The 19,341-nt window shown below is 50.9% G+C and overlaps 1 protein-coding gene across 1 annotated transcript; it reads left to right on the top strand.

Annotated features, from left to right (window-relative positions):
* The first annotated feature begins 244 nt into the window (after positions 1-244).
* On the top strand, positions 245-19,068 carry MEIOSIN (meiosis initiator). Its single transcript, XM_074315903.1, has 15 exons — positions 245-314; positions 1,321-1,436; positions 5,268-5,387; positions 9,730-9,841; positions 11,123-11,254; positions 12,086-12,331; positions 13,319-13,427; positions 14,291-14,391; positions 14,864-15,019; positions 15,265-15,267; positions 15,409-15,479; positions 16,392-16,568; positions 16,640-16,875; positions 17,750-17,839; positions 18,453-19,068. Exons 1-15 carry the CDS (start codon positions 245-247, stop codon positions 18,619-18,621), a joined length of 1,908 nt encoding a protein of 635 aa, XP_074172004.1. The 3' UTR covers positions 18,622-19,068.
* Positions 19,069-19,341: the final 273 nt, after the last annotated feature.

The raw sequence follows: 19,341 nt of genomic DNA, 5'->3' as shown, positions 1-19,341 counted from the left end.
GGGAATTTGCTCTTTAGTTTTAGGTCTGGATCATGACTTAGGGGCCTAAATTTACAGTTATTGTCGAGTTTGGGGTTTTTAATTTGGTCTCTGGGCCCATATTTGTGGGGCTTAGGGACGCCATTTTAGGATCTGTAGGGCTCAAAGGAGCCCCATGGGGAAAATGAAGGCTGCCTGTCATACTGCCCATTTCTTCTGGAATTCCAGAGGTCACTAATAAGTCTTTCTTTTTCCCTTTTTGTAGATGTGGGATTCCAGCAGATATCTGTGTTCCTCTGAACGGCCCAGAGCCAGTTCCCTGGGTTCCAGGAAGAGGTAAGGGCTCTCCCCGCCCCACACCACCACCACCCATCTCCCTTACAGCTCCAGACACTCTGGTTGAATAATAATAACAATAATGTTTACTGAGCATTTTCTATTTTGTCTCTTTGCTAAGCCTTTTGTTTGTATGATACCCTTTAATTTTAACAACTCCACAAGGAAGTAGGTGTGATATAACCACCATTTTCAAGATGAGAAAACGCTGAGGTAGTTGGCTGAGATCATCTCTACGCCCTTGTAGGCTTTGGCATTTTGAGTGTCTTAAATGCTCTTCCTTCTTTCTTTTATTCACATTCATTCATCCATCAAGCACTTACCAAACGTCAGGAGTCTTATAGAGGGGATTTTCCCAGCAGATTGAGGGTTGGATCAGGTTTCTCTGTCCCACACCCCCTTCAAAGTCTGGATAAAGAAAAAATAGCCAGAATTCATCTTATCCCCTACTGTCCTCCCAACCCCCATGTCCATTCATCTCTTCATTCATTAACTTCAAAAATAAGCGTCTGCTTTGCTGAGATTCTCTACTTAGAGAAGAAAATGAAGAATGCTTATCAAAGTGCCCATTCCTCCTGGAATCCCAGAGATCACCAGCAATGCTTTTTCTCTTCCCCCTTTCTAGATGTGGAGTCCTTGTATTAATAAAGACTCTTGGTTGCAATTAACAGAGACCTAGCTGAAACCAGCTTAAGCATAAAAGGGGATGTATTGGATCTTTTAAACAAAAAATTCAGGGGCTTTAGGCGTGGCTGGTTCCAGGTGGGGGTTAAATGGTGTTGCCAGGAATCTGCTTCTCGCAGCTCTGCTGTTGTCTGTGTTGGCTTCCTTCTCAAGCAGGCTCTCCTTTTGTGACAGTAAGATGGCTCCCAGCAGCTCCAAGTTCATGTCTTGCCAGCTTGACAACCCTAGTACAGAGCGTCTCATTCCAGAATCCATTGACTGATTGGCCAAACATGGTTTATGACTCCAATCCTGAATCAATCACTGTGACTCTTCTTGGCTGGACCTTGCTTCTGTGCTCCCTAGTGGAAGGGGAAGTTGGCGTTAGCCTCTCTGAACCACATGGACTGAGAGTGGGGGAGGGGTGCTTCCCCAAAGGAAGCTATTACCAGCAAAGGGGAATTGGATGTTGGTCAACCCAAAACAACAGTTTTATCAACCATAGTCATACAATAAAATACTTCCACCCCATTCGCCAATAACCCTTATCCCTAAATCATTCTGACAAATGACTATCTACCTTCTGTCTTGAACTAACATTTTGTGAGTACTCCCTATCTGCCAGGTACTGTATTAAACACCTTCTTGACAAATCAAACTTCCTAGCCACCTGCATTTCGTAAGTGAGTTAAAAACAGGCTCAGAGAGATGAAAGCACTTGTCCAAAGTCACATAGCAAGTGGCAGAGCTAGGATTTTAATCTAGGTCTGTCTGCTTCAAAAGCTGGAGTTAATAACCAACTATAATGCTGCTTCTTGGGACTGCTCCATGATTTGCCGCACTTTGGGGCAGCTCTAATTCCTAAGTTCCTGTGCACGTTAAAGCAAATTAGGGAGCATACCTAATATAAGACATTGGGGCTGGTTCTTGGTTAAGGCTCCTTCCAGTTCCCCTAAAATAGGGAGTGCTTAGGCTGCTTAGCTCAGGGAAGAGAAAACCCAGGAATTACAGTCATTTGACATTTCAAAGCCTGAGAGGCCATCACAAGACAAAATAGGCATTCATGAATTGAACAACTTTTTATTGAGCACCCAAGTGCTGGGCATTATTCTAGGAGCTATGACTTTCATAGGACCTAGGCAATTTGGCCTTCTTGGGCCCCTTCCTCCATTAAAAACATATTAAAAATTGTAGTTAACAACAGCATTGGTGTAAAGATGAATATAATCCAAGCTGGATTATATCTATTTTTTTATTCTGATTATAAAGAAATTAAATCATTTTCATAAGCCCCCTCAAAGTATCATGGCCCTAGGTACTGTCCTTACTATACCTAATGGACAGGTCAGCCTGGGATATAACAATAAATAAAAAAGACAAAAATTCCTACCCTTCTGGAGTTTATAATAAATTAATTAATTAATAAGATTTCACATGCTGATAAATTATATGGAGATGTGACAAAGAATGTGCTTATTTAGACTGAGTGGTCAGGAAAGGCCTCTCTGAAGAGGTTACATTTAAGCTAAGTGGTGAATGTCAGAGATGAAACCAGCCATGCAAAATCAGGGCAAAAGAACATTCCAGGTGGAGGGAATAGTGAAGACCTTAAGGCAGAAGTAAACTTGGCAGTTGGAGAAACAGAAAAGGGACCCACGTGGCTGGAGCTGACCTGTTTCCCACAGACCCAGAGGGCAGAGCTGGGATTAGTGGGTGAAAAGTATAGTGACTATGAGGAAAGAACTTGGCTAAAGCCAGAACCATGCAGTGAGGAAAGGGGCAGCTTTGGGAGGGAGTGCCCGTCTTCCGGAAGCCCCTGTGAGCAGAGCCTGGGTCACACCTATTCAGGACTGCTGCCCAGGAGATGCCAAGATTTTGTGATTCTTAGTCACCCTTTTGTTCTCTCCAAAATTTTTATTTTTTTCGGTAACTTCTATGTTTGGACAGAAGGCTCTCTTGGTGCTTTGCAAACCCAGTGTAAATACCCAAGGACTACAGTTGATACAAAACTTTTTTTCTCAGACATGGTCAAATAACGCGTTGAACTTAAATAGACCTGGACACTTTTTCTCCTTTGCTTTCTGTGTTGTTTCTTGCTGGTGCTTCCAGGTGCTCCTCTAGAACAGAAGGAAAGTGGTATGCAAAATATAAATATCAGGGCTAGACAGGACTTCAGAGGTCAGCCTACCCAGTTTCTCTGCAAGGATAGAACCCCAACACCCTTGCCCCTCAAAGTTATGGTTTCTACCAGGAGGTACCTTGAGACTAATTGGTGATTTTTTCCTTTCATTCTTTAATTCAGTTGATTAATATGTATAGTCTTCATAGTGGTTTCATAGTGGTTTTCTGTATTCATAGGAGTTTTGAGGGGGTGAACTACGTAATATGTCATCCCCTGTGTAAAGCCCTTTAATGGCTTCCTGGTGGTCTTAGGATAAAGGCAAAATTTCTGTACTATGAGCCAACAAGACTCACCTGGCCCCTACCTCCTTCTCCAACCTCATCTCACCCTACAGGACTCCTTGCTTTCTGTGCTACAGACACTTCGGCTTTATTTCTTTTGAATTCATGCTCCCTCATGCCACAGGGCCTTTGCACATGTTCCCTCTATCTGAAATGTGCTTTTTCCCTCTTTACCTATATATTTCCACTAATCCTTCAGAACAGGTTCTGGCCAGGTTTACTTCCTCAGGGAAGACCTCATTGATTAGGTCAAATCCACTTGTTAACAAGCTTCCTTAACATCAAGCAACACCTCTCCTTTGTCCCCATCAGGGTTCGCTTCATGGGCATGTGACCCATTCAGTCACAGAGTCCTGTGCTTAGAAGAGCTTGATGCTTGGTTTAATGCTCTGCTCTCACCATCTTGAAATTCTTAATGTTTGAACAAGGGACCCTGCATTTTCATTTGTGGTGCACCCCCCAGCAAATTGTGTAGCTGGTTCTGGTCCTAACTGCAATTTTATGTTTGTTTGTGTGACAATTTGATTAATGACTTCATCCCTCAGTATACTGTGGACTCTCGAAGAAGCTGTATTTGTTTTTTATACTTTTGTCCCTGTCCCCTATCACAGTTCCTGGCACATAGTAGGTGCTCAATAAGTAGTTGCTAAATGAATGAGTGAGACTCTTTCATGACATCAGAGTTTGGTTAGGGAGATGTGTGTCGTTCACACTGTTCCCCCATCTCCTTGATGTCAGTGTCCGTGATTCTTCTGTTTCCCTGGCGTCCAGCCGAGGGCTTGGCAGGAAAGCAAGGGAGGTCAGAGAGGCTTCCTGGGGCAGGTGGCGATTGAACTGGGCCCTAAAGGAAGGTGAGATAAGGATTGGTGGAGACAGGTGTTTGGGCGTTCCTGAAAGAGTAGCATGAGCAATGGCAGTGGTGTGTAATTTGGGAGAGAGATTCTAATGTCTTTGTGTCTCCATCTGTCAGGAGAGAGGGTGGAGGTGTGTGTGCATGGGTATATTATGAATTATGAATTCAGGGATTAGACCCCGGAAGTTCTTCATCTGCCCAGGAGACAACTACTTTCATGCCCTTATTTATTCATTCATTTAGCAAATACGCAGTGGGTTCCCACAATATGCCAGAAATACAGTGTTCTAGGTGCTAGAAATACAGTGGTAACCCCCACATAGCTCTCAGGCCAGTGCAAGGATCAGAGAAATGCATGAGCCCAGGGGTTGGGGGACCTTAGCAGAGGTACCTCACCTGTCCTGTGGAGTTAGGGTCAGGTGAGGGGAGAGAACCAAAGGAAATAAGATGTGGTCAGCCAGGCCAGGCCATGAGGGGCATTATAAGCCATGTTGAGGATTTAAACTTGATCCTTAATCATGGGATGGCATTGAGAGGTCTGAGGCACGTATTAGACAATTAATGTATCAGGTTCTGTGCTGGGCGATTTCATACACACTAGTTTATTTGGTCCCATTGATAATCCTCTGAGCCTGAATGATTGTCCTCATTCCCATTGCACAGATGAGAAAAGCGTGGTCAGGTTTGTGTTTTAGAACGATCACTCTGACTCTAGTAGAAAGTATGGTTGGAGGAGGCTGGAAGGGAGGCTGGGAGGCCTATGAGGGTGTCAGTACATGGACTAGGTCAGGGGCTGTGGGGATGGAGAGAAGGGATCACAGGAGGAATGGGCAAGATTTGGTGACGGACTGGACCGGGAGATAAGGGATGATGTCCCGACAAGGCCAGGGACTCCATCTCGGGTGCCTGGGGCAGGGCAACATCGAGACAGGAGGTCTGGGAGTCAGACGCTAAGTTCCATTTTGGATATCCTACCCAAAACCAGCTCTTGTCCCAAAACAGGAAGCAGAGGAAAAACCACACCGGCAAACTCCACGAGCTAGCATTGCTGCTACCCGTGACCCTGAAGACCGGTAGCAAGAAGCTCACCAAGGTAAGAGAACTAAAGGAAAGGAGGTGGGTTTGGGAGGCAGATCCTAAAATGTCAGTAAGCGGGTTAAGCTGGGCAACCTGGACAGACCTTTTCAGTGACAGCACTTAAGTGGGAATGGTCCTGCTCTGAATGGGAATTCCTGGGAGTCTGTGAGCCCATGAGTAGAAGCCTGTGGGATTCTTTCCTGCAAAAGGAGACTGGGAGGAAAAGTACGCAAGGAGCCGGGAAGTCAGACAGACACTGGTGTGAGCCCTCCAGCTCTACAACTGCAGCAGTCTGGGCAGGATGCTCAGGTTATCCACTTCTCAAGCCTCGGGTTTCTCAGCTGTAAAATGAGAAAAGATAACCCCTCCTATACAGAGATATTGTGAGGCTAAAATGAAATACTGTGTTTCCCTGAAAATAAGACCGGGTCTTCTATGAATTTTTGCTCCAAAAGACGCATTAGGGCTTACGTTCAGGGGATGTCCTCCTGAAAAATCATGCTAGGTCTTATTTTCCAGTTAGGTCTTCTTTTCAGGGAAACACAGTAATAGCCGTGACAGGCCCTGAATAAATGTCAGTTCCCTCTCCCAGTCCCTTGTTTTGTGACCTGTAGGTATCATCTCCATGAGGTAGGAACAGATAAAGCTTCTCTGCGTGTCCCCAATGGCTACTCAATAAATGTGCATAGTGCTGAGGTAACACCAGCTCCCAGTGGGAACTGCTTAAGAGGAGACTCAGAGATCCTGCAGACTTGGCGTGATGTTTTCTTGCTATTTCAGTCATTTATTTATTCATTCATCAGCCATTTATGGAAAGATTGTTGGATAACAGAAGCTTTTATGATTGCAACTAGGGGAGGCAAAGAAATTTGAGGCCCACTCTCATCCTCTGGGAACTCAATCTGGTCAGAAAGATAAAGATTTGAACACAGGAGTAAGTGGCCCCAGCTAGAATGTGCTATGTGCCTCCAGAGAGGTTCAGAGGAGCGGGTGTTACAGAGAGATTTGCCAGACCCTAACCCTGACCTTCTCCCTGCCTCCCACGTTCCATCAATCCCCAATACGAAGCACTTTCTTGTGGCTACTGTAATGACTTACCACAAATGTAATGGCTTAAAACAACACAAATTGATTCTCTTACATTTCTGGAGGTCAGAAGTCCAAAGTCAGTCTCACTGGTCTCCGGTCAGGCTGTCAGCAGAGTTGCTTCTTCTTGGCAGCTCCAGGGGAGAATCTGTTTCCTTTCCCTGTGCCACCTTCTGGAGGTCGCTCATGTTCCCGGGCTCGTGGCCCCTGCAGAGTCAGCAGCGCAGCAGCTTCAGGTCTCTCTCCTTCTCTCTCTGCTTCCGTCGTCACTTTGCCTCTCGGCCTTTGACCTTCCTGCCTCCTGTTACAAGGAACGCTTATGATTACCTTGGGCCCACTCAGATAATCCAGAATAATCTCCCCATCTGAAGACCCTTAATTTAATCACATCTGTGAGGTTCCCTTAGTCGTATAAGGCAACACATTCACAGGCTCTGACATTAGGACATGGACGTCCTTGGGGAGCAGCCTGATGCAGGCCAGCACGGTGCTCAAAACCATTGGAGGAATTTTGTCCTCTGTCCTCAAGCATTTGAGTATTGGGCATGCATAGATGCTGTCAGAAGCTCTTGGCAGGGAGGGCAGCGATGTCTGGGACACAGTCCCTGCCCTGGCAGAACGGCTGTCTAATCAGGGGACAGGCATCATTTCATCACTGAGCAGATCTCCTGGGGGAATTCTTCCCAGGCCACTTTATTTATCATTGATTCTCTGTCTTAATGATCCCTCCTCTTCCTCATCTTCATTCTTCCTTAAATTCAGTCCTGTTCCACATACAACCTGCGTCCACATACTAGTCAGTCCTCAGCCTCCCACTTGACTGGGCTGCCTGAAGTGCATCATCACAGCTCTTCCAGGGCTGTGTGACCTGCTCAGTCCACTGCTCAGTGAACTAATGGGAGCTATCACGTGTGGCCTCTCCCGTGTTTGCAGGATGCCGCTTAGTTCTGTGGCAGCCTTCTTCGCCATCCTGGCTGATTAAGTGCCGCCTGCCCGATAAGATGCTGGAGCTTCTTCTCCCTCTGACCAGCAAAGCCCTCAACATATTACCGCGATTGTTTCCTTATCTCTGACCCCCTTTAGATGAAGAATTCTGAGATGGCAAGGACCACAATGGATAAATCTCTATCCCCAGTGCCCACAGGGCCCAACTTACAGCCGGTAACAGTAACAATTGCTCCCAATTTACTAAGAGTTCTAGGTGTCACACCCTAAATGCTGAGCGTTTTATATACATTTTTTTCATTTAATCCTTCCACAATGCTTTTGAGATGCATCTGGGTATGCTCATTTTTTAGTTTGAGGAAACTGAAGCAGAGGTGTCATATTGCCCAGAGGGACAGCTGGCTAATGGCAGAGTGAGAGAGTCAGATGTGCCCTTTCCAAAGGCCCACACCCTCTGCCACTGTCACTGAATGCTCAATAGATATTTGGGGAATGAATAAATGAATTCCCTCTGCTAAGGCAGTTGTGGCACCTGTCCATCTCACCCTCAGCAGATTTCTGGTATTTGAACCCGATGCAGCCCCCAAGCTAACCTTCCTGAAGTTTCAATTACTGAGCATTCTATCCTGAAATCTGAGGTGATGCCCAATTGCCTTCTGCATAAAACCTTTACACTAGTAATAATAACATTTTATATTACTTTACAGTTTACAAAGACCTCAGCTTAGTGATTGCCAACCATATGCCAAGCCTAGTGATGGAGATACTAAGCAAAAAAGACAGTGTCTGCTCTGGAAAAAACCCATGATGTAGTTATAAAAAGTTAGAAAAGGTGCTTATTTAATTCCTTGAGAACCTGGTGAAGGTGTTTTCCTTTAGCTGTCAACTAAGCATTTATTAGGCAACTGATGTATCCAGCTGTGTGCTGGGAGATTTCACACACAACTTATTTAGGCCTGGTAATCCTCCAAGCTTGAATGAGTATCTCATTCCCATTGCACAGATGAGAAAACCGAGGCTCAAAGAAGTAAAATGACCTGCTCCCAGCACACAACCAGTAAGTGGTAGATTGGATCCAGGTCCTCCCAAACGAGTAGTCTTTTTGCTATGTCACATGTATTCCTTAGTTAGATTCTAGCTTCCTTCCACGGGTCAAGTTAAATAATTTCAGTGACTGTCTGTATATTTTATGGAACAGTGTCACATAAGTCCCCTCACGAGACCATATTTCCTGATTTGGGGTTTGGAAGATTACTGCTAATGGTTTTATTGTTATTCTAGAGATCCAGTATGAACCAAAAAATACTTACTGGTGTTCTTCCCTCACTTCTTTACCAGGCTAACTCCTTTCAGTCTTCAGGTCTTCAGAGAAGCCTTTCTGGACGCTCAAGCCTAATTTCAAAATCCCTTGTTATACGCTTTCATTCATAATGCTTATCACACAGTCGGTAATTTTGTATGGTTTATGAGTTTATTAAGGTCCACTGCCCTCACTAGATTATAAGTTCCATGAAGGCAAACGAAAATATGTCTCGGTCACCCTTACGTACCTGGCCCTTGGTGGTAGTAGTCTCTTTGAGCATAGTAGCTCCAATATCAATTCAGTCGGTATTTGATGGCTGGATGGGTGATGCCTGCTGGGCAAGAGGCATCATGCTTGGTGCTGTGGGGGAGATTCATTCCTTCAGCATTCCCTGGCTAAGCCACCTCTGGATTCGGTGTGCTTGGGATACAGAAATTAATTCGCTATAGTTAGTCCAAAGTCAGTGGGAGAGAACCTAATGTGTAAACAGATAATTATAAAATCGTGTGGCAAGTGCCTCGGTGGAAACAGACTCCGGGTGTTACACAAGGGCCGAGGAGGAACATCTGACCCAGCCTGGGCGAGAGGGGCCAGGGAGGTGGGAGGCTGGCAGGGGAGGACACTGTGCTGAAGCTCAGAGGAGGAGATGCCAGGTGAGGGAGTGCGTGGAAAGAGGAGCATTTTGCAGATAGAGAATATGGCATGTGCAAAGGGCCAGGGGTGGGAAGCTGAACAGTGTGTGCTGAAAAACTGGACCAGGAGGTAGGCACACATGGGTTTAGATCCCAGCCCTGCCACTTGCCCTCTGTAACCTTAGCAAGTCCCACTAGCACTCTTAGCTGTAACTGCTACCTCGCTGGGCTACAGTGAGGACTGAACAGCAGGATAGGAACTTGTCTGTCAATGGAGGAGTTGTTGGGTGGGGAACGGGGTCCTGGAGCCTTTCTGTCTCTGGTCTCCAGCAGCCTCACATCATCTCGGGCCCCCACTCTTGAAAGTAACCCTGTGTCTCTTTTGGGGTCAGAAGGAGATTCTGCTGCACGTCCTGCACTACATTCAATACCTCCAGAGAAGCATCGATGTGGCCAAAGCCTTGCTCAAATTCCACACCACTGATGAGGAAGGTGGGCTTGGAGGTGAGTCCAGCCAACGTTTCCCAGATCCTGATACATGCCGAGTATTGTCCTAGCTGTCAGGGACACTGAGTGACTTAGATGATTCCAAGCCGTCCCGGATCACAGCCTCACGGAGGGGACAAAGTCAGAGAGCTGTGCAAGATGCTGTGAACTCAAAGGAGGGTGTCTGGGAAGACGAAAGGGCAGGGGGTTTGGAGCTGGGCCTTTGAGGATAGGGGAAGGGCCAGCCCAGCCAAGCAGAAGACACAATCGGAGCAAGAGCGTGCAGGCACGAGAAGACACGTGTGGAGTGTCTGGGGACAAGCAAGCAGATGGGTGTGACCAGAGGGACCGCGCAGCATCGAGATGACATGCGCAGCCTCCGGAGCCAGATCCTGACACCAATACACGTCTTGTTGCCTTAACCTCTGTGCTTCAGTTTCCTCACCTACAAAACGGGACCAGTACTAATACTTCCCTTCTGTGTTTGTCATGAAGATTAAACGAGTTAATACATGCAGAGAATGTTGTAATGCAGTGCCTATAACATGCCAGTCACCCAGTACCATGCGTGCTGGGTGCTGCCATTACTGGTGTGAAAAGTACCAGTAATACCAGGCAAGATGAGTAGATGAGGCAGGAACGAGATCCTGAAGGTCTTCCAGTGCCCAGCTGAAAAGGGAGCGAAGAAAATGAGAATTACTGACAGGCTTCAACCTAGGACAAGCCGTGATCAGATTTTTTCTTTTAGAAAGTGGCCCCCGACATCTAGTGTGGAGGATTGGTTATTCAGTGAGAAACTGGAGTCGGGGAGCTCAGCGAAGATGCTTTTAGGAGTGATCCGGGCAGGAGACAATGAGGCCCAGTGTGGCTCTGTGGCTGAGTGTGGACAGCAGTGGGTACATTTGGAGAGGTTAATGAGGAAGAATTGAGAGGCCTCAGGGAGAGGCCCCGGGGTGACCCTGGGAAGTGGAGGAGCCGTCACTGTCTTCCAGGAGGAAGAACTGGTTCGGAGTGGGGAAGATGGGTACACATTTGGGAAGCATTAAATCTGTCTTCCCTCTTAGCCAACGCCCTGGGGAAACTCCAATTTGGCCTTGTACTTTTGCCACTTCACTATGCAACCTCAGACAAGTCTGATGTCTTCCTGGGACCTCAGTTTCCACATTTGTAAAGTCAGCCTGGGGACCAGGGCAGCCTGCTTCCCATCCCGACCAGCAGTGGGAAGCATTGTCTGGAAGGTAGAGTTTGGGTTGGGATGAGGGTGAAGGCATCTGATGTCTCCCTCTCCATCCTGTGCAGGGCTTGGCCGGAACCCCGTTGTGGGGCCAGCAAGGCGGAGACACTCCACCCCATCCAGCTCTCCACACTCTTTTAAGTCCCGTCTTCAGGGAGCCTGCCGGAAACCTCAGAAGAAGCAGACCCGAGCGTCAGGTACAAGCTATCAATAGAGGCAGAGCCGGAAGTGGGGGTCAGAGGGGAGGGGCTCCTTCTCCAGGGCCATTATTCTCCTGGGAGGCCTGGTCAGCAATCCTGAACCCCTGACAAAGCTTCAAAGTCTGACATACCTGGGTTCAATTCCTGGCTCCTCCTCTTAGTAGCTCTGTGGCCTGGGGTGGTCACTCTTCTCGCAGCCTCACCTTCCTCATCTGGAAATTGTAGTGTCTGACACAGGGTGGTCTTAAGGATTAGGAGCCTGAGAACATACACACAATCAGTGCCAGCCAAGGAAAACTGCTCTCAGCATCAATTGTCTTTAGGGCCAGTCATCCATCCCGGAGCCAGGGCACCAGGGAGCACAGGGTGGAGGAAAGACCAAGTGTGGGAGGCCAGCTTCCTGGGTCCGGCCTCAGCCTTGCTGTAACTCACTCCATGTCCCTTCCCTTTGCAGGCCTCAGTTTCCATGTCTTTAAATAGGATTTGAACCTACCAATGGTTTCCAGCCCTGGCTGCACGTGAATCATCCAATGTGCTTTAAAAAAATGCCTATGTCTGTGCCTCACACCCAGAAAGTTGGGTTTCAGTGGTTTGGGGTGGAAGCTGGGCATCAGTACTTTTTCAGAGCTCAAAAGGTGATTCTAACCTGTGGGTAGGTGATTTCTAACTGAGGAGCCGGGCTTACCCAGGAAGCACTGATGAGGGACCGGGCCAGACAAAGCTTTGAAATAGGTGGCTGGGCCCAGAGCAAAGAAGACCTGCACCTGAGCCATCTTCTGGTGACAGTCAGACCCCCAACCCCATTTCATGCTGTCTCTGCTCTCCCAGAACGCCGGACCCGGGCCCAGAACCCTCGCCGCTGTCTGGCCTTGGACAAGCTCAGGAAGCAGGTGACCCCATCTCCAGACCAGAAAAGAGGAAACATTGGGGCGATCACCACTCCTCCAAGATGTCCCGACTCCTGCGTGCGCCCCAAGGCTGCATCGTCCCCACCTCAAGGTGACAGAAAGGGAGGAAGATCCTGGCTGACGTTGCTGGATGTGACTGAGAACAGCGTCCACTGTGACCTCTCAAGTTGGCCTCTTCCTCACCGTTAATTTAGCCCATCACTTACACACCATTTCTCAGGCCCCCACAACACCCCGGGCAGTCCTGGGAGCCGGGGCTTCAACGGTGGACAAGAGGACACTGCCTCTCGCTTCACTCAGCTTATGATCTTTGCCCCAGTTTTCTTCTCCCTCAGGCTTTGCTCTGGGTGTAAGGGCAGGACAGGTCAGTGCTGCCCTTGTGCAGGGCCTGCAGGACACAGGACTGGGGCTGAGAGCGGGGCCTCCTGTGAGACTTCACTTGGAGCAGCCAGACAGTTGCTCTCTGACTCCCCATCCCTGTGCCAGCACAGCCGGGAGAGAAAGGGCGCGATTGGAAGACAAGACCCCGGGTCATCCCGTCCTCTCCCCGTTCATTCAGTCCTTACACCCTGAGATCACCTCCACCTCTGTGCCAGGCCATGTGCTAGGTGCTGGTGACAGTCCAGTGAAGGAATCACACTGTCACTGATGAGCCCGAGTGATCCTGACTTCCTGGGGTTGCCCAGGAGGCCATGGGGGCCCAGAGGAGATGCTTGATTCACCGGGAGAGGGAGGGCTTCCCAGATCCGCTAGATGTGTGACGTTGGGCAAGCTACTTGATAGCGCAGTGCCTCAGTTTACTTAACTATAAACTGGGAAAATAATGGCACTCTTCCACAGGGGCTTCTGATAAGTATGTAAAATACTTAAAACCGCGCTGGCCTTAGTAAGCACTTTGTACTATTATCTCCATTGTCATTATTCCACTTAGGGATTTTATCTTCCTTACAGCCTCTGAGAAGGATATAGGATTCCAGAAACCTGGTGATTCGGGTTGCCCTGGAGCCTTATACAGAGACCCTGAAGCTTGAGGTTTTGGCTAGGGCGGGGGAGGGCGAGGCTGTGGCAGACCGTGGGACCTCTTCAACCCTCCATCTGTGAGGCCAGCATTTGTCCCTGCCACAGACGTGATCACCCTGACTTGCCTCCTTAGGCTGCTATCGCAAAAGGAGCGCCCCGGGTGATGGGTCTTACCCTACTTTTGAGGCCCAGCAAGGGGCTGAGAGGATCCATTTTCTCAACAGGACACAGCCCTTTTCCAGGTAAGAGAACCCCAAGAGCTTTGAGGGGGAGAGGCTGAAGTTATTAGGTCTGGAATGGCTGAGGGGCAGTAAGAAATGAGGTTGATTTACATTCCTGCTGGTGTCTGTGAAGTGAGCTCTACAGCGGCATCGCGCACCGTCAGCTTGAAGGAGAGCCTTGCTTCTAGTCTTCTGGGCCCCCACCCCACTGGTCTCCCTGCCTCCCGTCTCACCCTTCCAGCCCTTCCTTACTGGTCAACTGAGTGGCTTTTCTAGCACGGAGACCGTGACCATGTCAGTTCATGGTTTAAGCTCTCTCTCAGTGCCCACAGGGTAGAGCCCAAATATTTCATTGGCATTTGAGAACTTCTATGGCCATCGTTCCCCTTGCCAGCACCCTCTCCTGCCTCTCACCTGTGTATGAGTCTTACCCTTAACACCTTCAAATATTCGCCACTCCTCACTCACTCACGGGAGCCATGCCCTTGTCCCCTCTGGGCTTTTCACCCTCTGACCCCTCTTTCCAGAAAGTCAGTTCCCCTCGTCCACCTGGAAAACTCTACCGTCCTTCAGCCTGGTCTCAGTGCCGTCTTCCCTCCTGCCCTACCCGCCCTCTCTGTCCTCCCCACACTCCCCATGACTCTGTCATCAGCATGTGATTGCAGCTGCCTCTCCTCACAAGCCTTGAAGCTTCTTGAGGGCAGCGCCTCAGCTGACTAAGCTTTCTGCCCCCAGCATCCCCCCAGCAGCCAGTATGGAATGGTCCCTCTCTTATTTCACAGTGGGTGACACTGAGTCACCCATTGGGGACACCGCTCACCCAGGGTCACAGCAATTCCCAGCCTAGGGCTCCGGGTCTGCCTCTTGAATTCCACCTCTTGCAGGCAGAAGCCGGTGTTCTACGACTCCAGCGAGGAGGTGGGCCAGGAGGCCCCGGATGCTGACCCTTGGCTTCCTGCCTGGACCCCAGAGGGCAGCCCCCATGGTGACTGAAACTCTGTCTCTCTTCGTAGGCTGGTGTGGGGCCTTCTTGGTACCTTCCTTCTGAGGAGTTCAGTGGAGAGGGGAAAGCGGGAAAGGGAATGGATGTCTGCTAAGCACAGGGATGGCAAACATAATATGCCCTCTGTCACTGAGCCATTGGTTGCCATAGCAGATATTGCAATCGTGTGTCACTCTTTCTGGCGATCCCAGACACTACCTCAGAATCTTTCTTAACACAGAGCTCCAGTAGTTACAATCAGTCTATTGGATCTGGCACATTATGATATTAATTTTTTTTTGCCATCCCTGACATAATGCCAGGCATCTTAATTTCTTCCACCAAGCACTCAAAATGAGCAGTGGACAGAGTCCCCTTTCCCCAATGTCTGGCATCATCTCATCCAAGCCAGCTGCCTTGCTGGGGGAGAGGACAACCTGACCACACCCCCAGCCTGATATTTCCTTTCCTTCAGGGAGCCCACTGGCCTTGGGGCCTCTTCAGATTGACACCTGGAGTGTGACGGGCCACCCAAGCGAGATCCTAGGCCTCAGCCCTTCCCTGTTCAGCTCTCCAGAGAAACTGCTGCCAGAAAAGATCTTGGAGGATGGCGCCGAGTACTTGACCCAAGGTGAGCGTCCTGGCCTGGGCCTGATGCTTGCTTCATTCAGAAAACACACGGTGACGCCTATCCAGTATGTTGCCCCGCGCTGGGCAATGAGGGACACCCAGGGATGCATCCCGTCCAGGCCCTGCCGCAAGGAGCCCACAGCTTGGTTAGGGGGTAGCCCCAGGCCAGTGTGGGCAGTGGGAGGCTACAGGAGCCTGGAGCAGGGACCCACTCCCTCTGCCCAGGTTGGAGGTGCCCCACGGGAGCTGGTCTGGGAGCTGGATTTGGACATGGAGCCAGAGATCGGGAAACCCAGAGAGTAGCACTCAGGCTAGCGGGCTGGTGGACAGGCCTGGTGCCGTGAGAGGCATTCCGGGCCCAGCCACCTCTCTGGCCTCCCTCCCTGACAGCGCTCTTTGAAGAAGTGTTCTTAGATCCTGTGTCTTCACCTTCTGCCTGCATGCTCGAGGTACCACAGAAGGTAGGCGTCTCTCCAACCATCTGTCCAGACATGGCCATCTTTCTTTCCACACACATTTCTCACCTGCTTGATTCACTCATCCATCCCCTCAACCTTTCCAGAGATGCATCTGCCCATCCTTTGAACGCTCATCGCTGGCCACCAGGCACCTGCTCTATGCTGGGCACTTAGACTGAACTAGACACAAGAGATAAAAGCTATAAAGCTGCCAGGTGCCCATAAAAGACCCCACATAGTTTTACGACAGCTCTATGAGGCAGGGTCTCTTGTGACCCCATTTGACAGATAAGGAAACAAAGCAGCAGAGTGGCCCCAGGAATCCTCCATTGGAAAGAGATCCCTCCCAGGCCCCGGGGCTCACCTCTGTTGTCACCATCTGCTCCAGGAGCTCACTGTTCATCTGACAGAGGGGTAGCCCCAGCTCTGGTCCCCAAATGATTCTTCTTCCAGTGTGTGTGTGTGTGGGGGGGCTGTTGCTTCAATGAGTAGGTGAATGGGCAGTAGAAACAGAAAAAGACACCCTTAGCGGAGCCCTTAGTAAGCACTGGGCACTGTGCTAGGTGCTTCTCAGCCATGCGCCATGTGGGTAGTGACCACTGTTGTAGAGCAGAGGCTCAGAGAAGTTAATACTTGCCCAGAGTTTCACGGCTTCAATATGAGGTGGTGAACTGATGGGATTAAGAGGTATTGCCCCAGAATGGGAGGCAGAAGACCCGAGCCCAATGCAGCCCCTCTCTGACCCCTGTGGGAATTTGGGAATATTTGCGTGACTGTCCAGGGGGTGTTTGAATGAGGTTGTCTTGAATCCGTGATGTTTCTCATGCTCATTTCCTAGGAAAGCAGGGAGTGGGGCATGAAGGGACACCACTATCTCCCTTCACATCCCCTCCCTTTTCCTCCTTCACCCCCTAGAACACACCCTCTGAGGCCCCGAAAGACCCTCCTGACCCCCCCAGCCTGTCCCAGTCCTCCGTCTTGCAGGACCACTGCTACCTGTCGCTGAGTGAGAACAGCAAGGGGCCATCCAGTCCCAGCTCTGAGGACTCGGACCCCGACACAGGCACAGAGTCGGTGTGGAAGCCCCCGGAGGTGAGGAGGAACCGCCCCCGAGGTTGGTCCTGCCTCTCCGGCCCGCTCTCATCTCTCTGTCCTCCACCCAGGACGCTCAGGCCGACCCCCAGGGCCCCCCGTCCTCCAGCGAAGAGGACAGAGACTACACGTGGACCCCAACCCGGCGGGCCTCGGCCCTGCCCGCAGCCCGGAGGAGGACAAGAAAGGGCCAGGCGGGCAGGTGGCCCATGAAGTCCAAGACAGCCCCATGCCCCATCCAGACGAAGAAAAAGTGTGTCAACGGCTTCATCATGTTCTGCAGGATGAACCGGAAGCAGTACATCCGGTGGGTGGGGGTCCTCGTTGGCTTGCCCCCCAGAGCATGTTGCCCTGTGCTGTCTAACACATTGGCGCCCCCTTCTGGAACCATCCACCCACCCTTCCTCAGCCGGGCTCTCCTCCAGCATCTCCTCTGGCCCCATCGCTTTGGTCAGGGCCAGTCAATTGTAAGCAGGGAAACTCTCCTCGGACTTAAGAAAAAAAGGAAATTGGCTTATACAACGTGAGGGGGGGTGGGGTGGATTGCCTTCACGACGTGGGTGGTCTGAGGGCTCACCCGAGGCTGTTTGGAATCCTTGCCTGTCTCTCGGTGCCACTCGCTTCCGGGTGGGCTGGGTTCTCAAGCAGGTGGGGCCGGGTGGGGGCAGGGTCACCTTTGGGAGGTTCCGGCTCAGGTCCTGCCTCCTACCTTGGCAACCCCGTGGGAGGAGAGCTCCTTGTTTCTAAGGTTTCAAGCGCAAGTTCTTGGGACCCATGTGGTAGAGCAGGAGCCCAACCTGAACTGACCTGTGCCAGCCTGAAGCTGGGGGTGGGGTGGGAGGCCCCCAGGCCCCAGGGAGAACAGCTGGTGTCCTGCCAGGAAGATCCAGGGGCTGGTACAGGGAGCAGCGGACACAGGACTACTATGAGTCCTGGCACACAGGTGTCCCTTTCCCAACAACCATTTAGTCCAGTTCCCCCCCCCCCCTTTGGCACCTAAGCTCCAGGGAGCGGAATGGGGGCCTTTCAGGATATCCAACATGGGTGGGAAACAGCTGAGTTCTCAGAGGGAAAGCTGAGGCTCTGAGAGGGCAGGGGAGCCGCGCGTGTTCAAGCCCTTGGCTTTCATCCAAGCCAGGCTGCCCTGCAGGCCTCTCCTTACTTCCACCCTCCTGTCCCAGATCTTGCCCAGGAACCGCATCCACAGCTGCCACCAAGGAGCTGGCCCAACTCTGGCGATCGATGAGCGAGCAGGAGCGGAAACCATACAGGTGAGGAGCCCCAGCCCAGAGGTGCGGTGGAGCAGGGGCTGCCTGCTCCTCAGCCCAGCTCTACCTCCCAGAGCTTTGAGCTTCAGGAGATTGGAAACAGGCTGGGAGATTTGGGTGTTGCAAACTTTTATGAAAGATTGGGGAGTGACAGGTGGAAAGGTCACTCTTGGAGCTTAGAAGGGCAAATAGTTTAATTTGGGATTTGGACCCTGCTGCCCTAAATTTCTTTTGCCCTTTCTGCCACGGGAAGTTTCTCAGAGCAGGAAACTGGGTCTTACCTCCCTTTCACATGGCCTCCTTCCCTCCTCTTCCACCTCCTCTCCCGTCCTGAAGCCCTCTCCTCTCCACCATCACGGGAGCTGCCCCTGCCTGTTTCTCATTGGCTCCTGAAACACACATCTGTGAGCACAGATTTTAACAGGAACGCGGGGCTTCCGTAGAGAGCCCTTGGTGGAGTCCCATGTATAGGCTGGGCCTCCGAGGCCCAGAGGTTCGCCTGGTGGGACCAAATAAAGCCCTGGCCCTGGTCACTGCTGGGGCCAGAGCACTAAGGGCGGGGCAGAGAGCCTGGGAGGCAAGTGAGGTACCCCACCATCCCACCGCCTCTCCCCAGCATCAAAGCTCGAAGGTTCAGCCGCAGGCACAACCGGATCGTGAAACAGGAGAGCTCCAGCAGCGAGGACGAGGACTGGGGGACCCCGAAGCCCTTCTACCAGCTGCTGGCTGAGAAGGCCCGCTGTTCCTCAAAGCTGGCCCCTCTGCCTCCTCGCCGCCGCAAATGAGGCTAACTCTTCTCACCTCTCCCCTGGGCCACCTGGCAGCTCCTGCCTCTCTTCTTGGAAAGGAGCAACCATGAGGAGGACGTTGCCCCCTCTTGGGCCTCACCCCTGCCAGTGCTGGTCCCCTTGGCCAGTTCCCGAGGAGCTGGGAGGGGGCCAATTTATTGACCTGATGCTTTGTGTATTCGCCTTGTATGTGGGCAGCTGAACTCTGCCCTCCCACAGCCCACTGCCCTTCTCACAGCTCCCTTCTACCCCGGGTACATCAGAGGAGCTGCCAGTGGGGGGCGAGGGGGGGGGAAGCCCGAAGTGAAATGCAGGGAGGTGACTTAGGGAGAAGGGGCTCCCCTCTGTCCTACCTCTGCCTGGCCCAGAATCAAATGGTTTTGACCCTGTTCATTCTTACCTTATCTTACTCCTCCCTCCCGTTCTATTTATAGATTATTTATTGTTGCCAACAAAATAAAGTAAGTGGAACCCTTGTTACCAGCAAGGGAGACTAGACAGGCTGTCCCGCTCCCCTGCTCCTTCAGCCCTGGGCCTCTCCTTCTGCCCCGGACCCCGAGGCCCTAGGGGCTGCAGTTGGAAACTAACCACACTGGCCGCACCTTCCTTCCTAAGCCCTCCCAGTCTGACCTGCACCCCTTCCCTCAGGGAGCTGCCACCAGAAAACCAGAATCTCAAGTTGGGTTTTGTCTGGTTCAGTTTTTCTTTGGGCAAGTC

This window comes from Rhinolophus sinicus, linkage group LG11 (assembly GCF_036562045.2).
Source record: "Rhinolophus sinicus isolate RSC01 linkage group LG11, ASM3656204v1, whole genome shotgun sequence".
Lineage (NCBI taxonomy): Eukaryota > Metazoa > Chordata > Mammalia > Chiroptera > Rhinolophidae > Rhinolophus > Rhinolophus sinicus.
The sequence above is the reverse complement of the archived record's forward strand: the minus strand, read 5'-3'. Positions and strand labels throughout refer to the sequence as shown.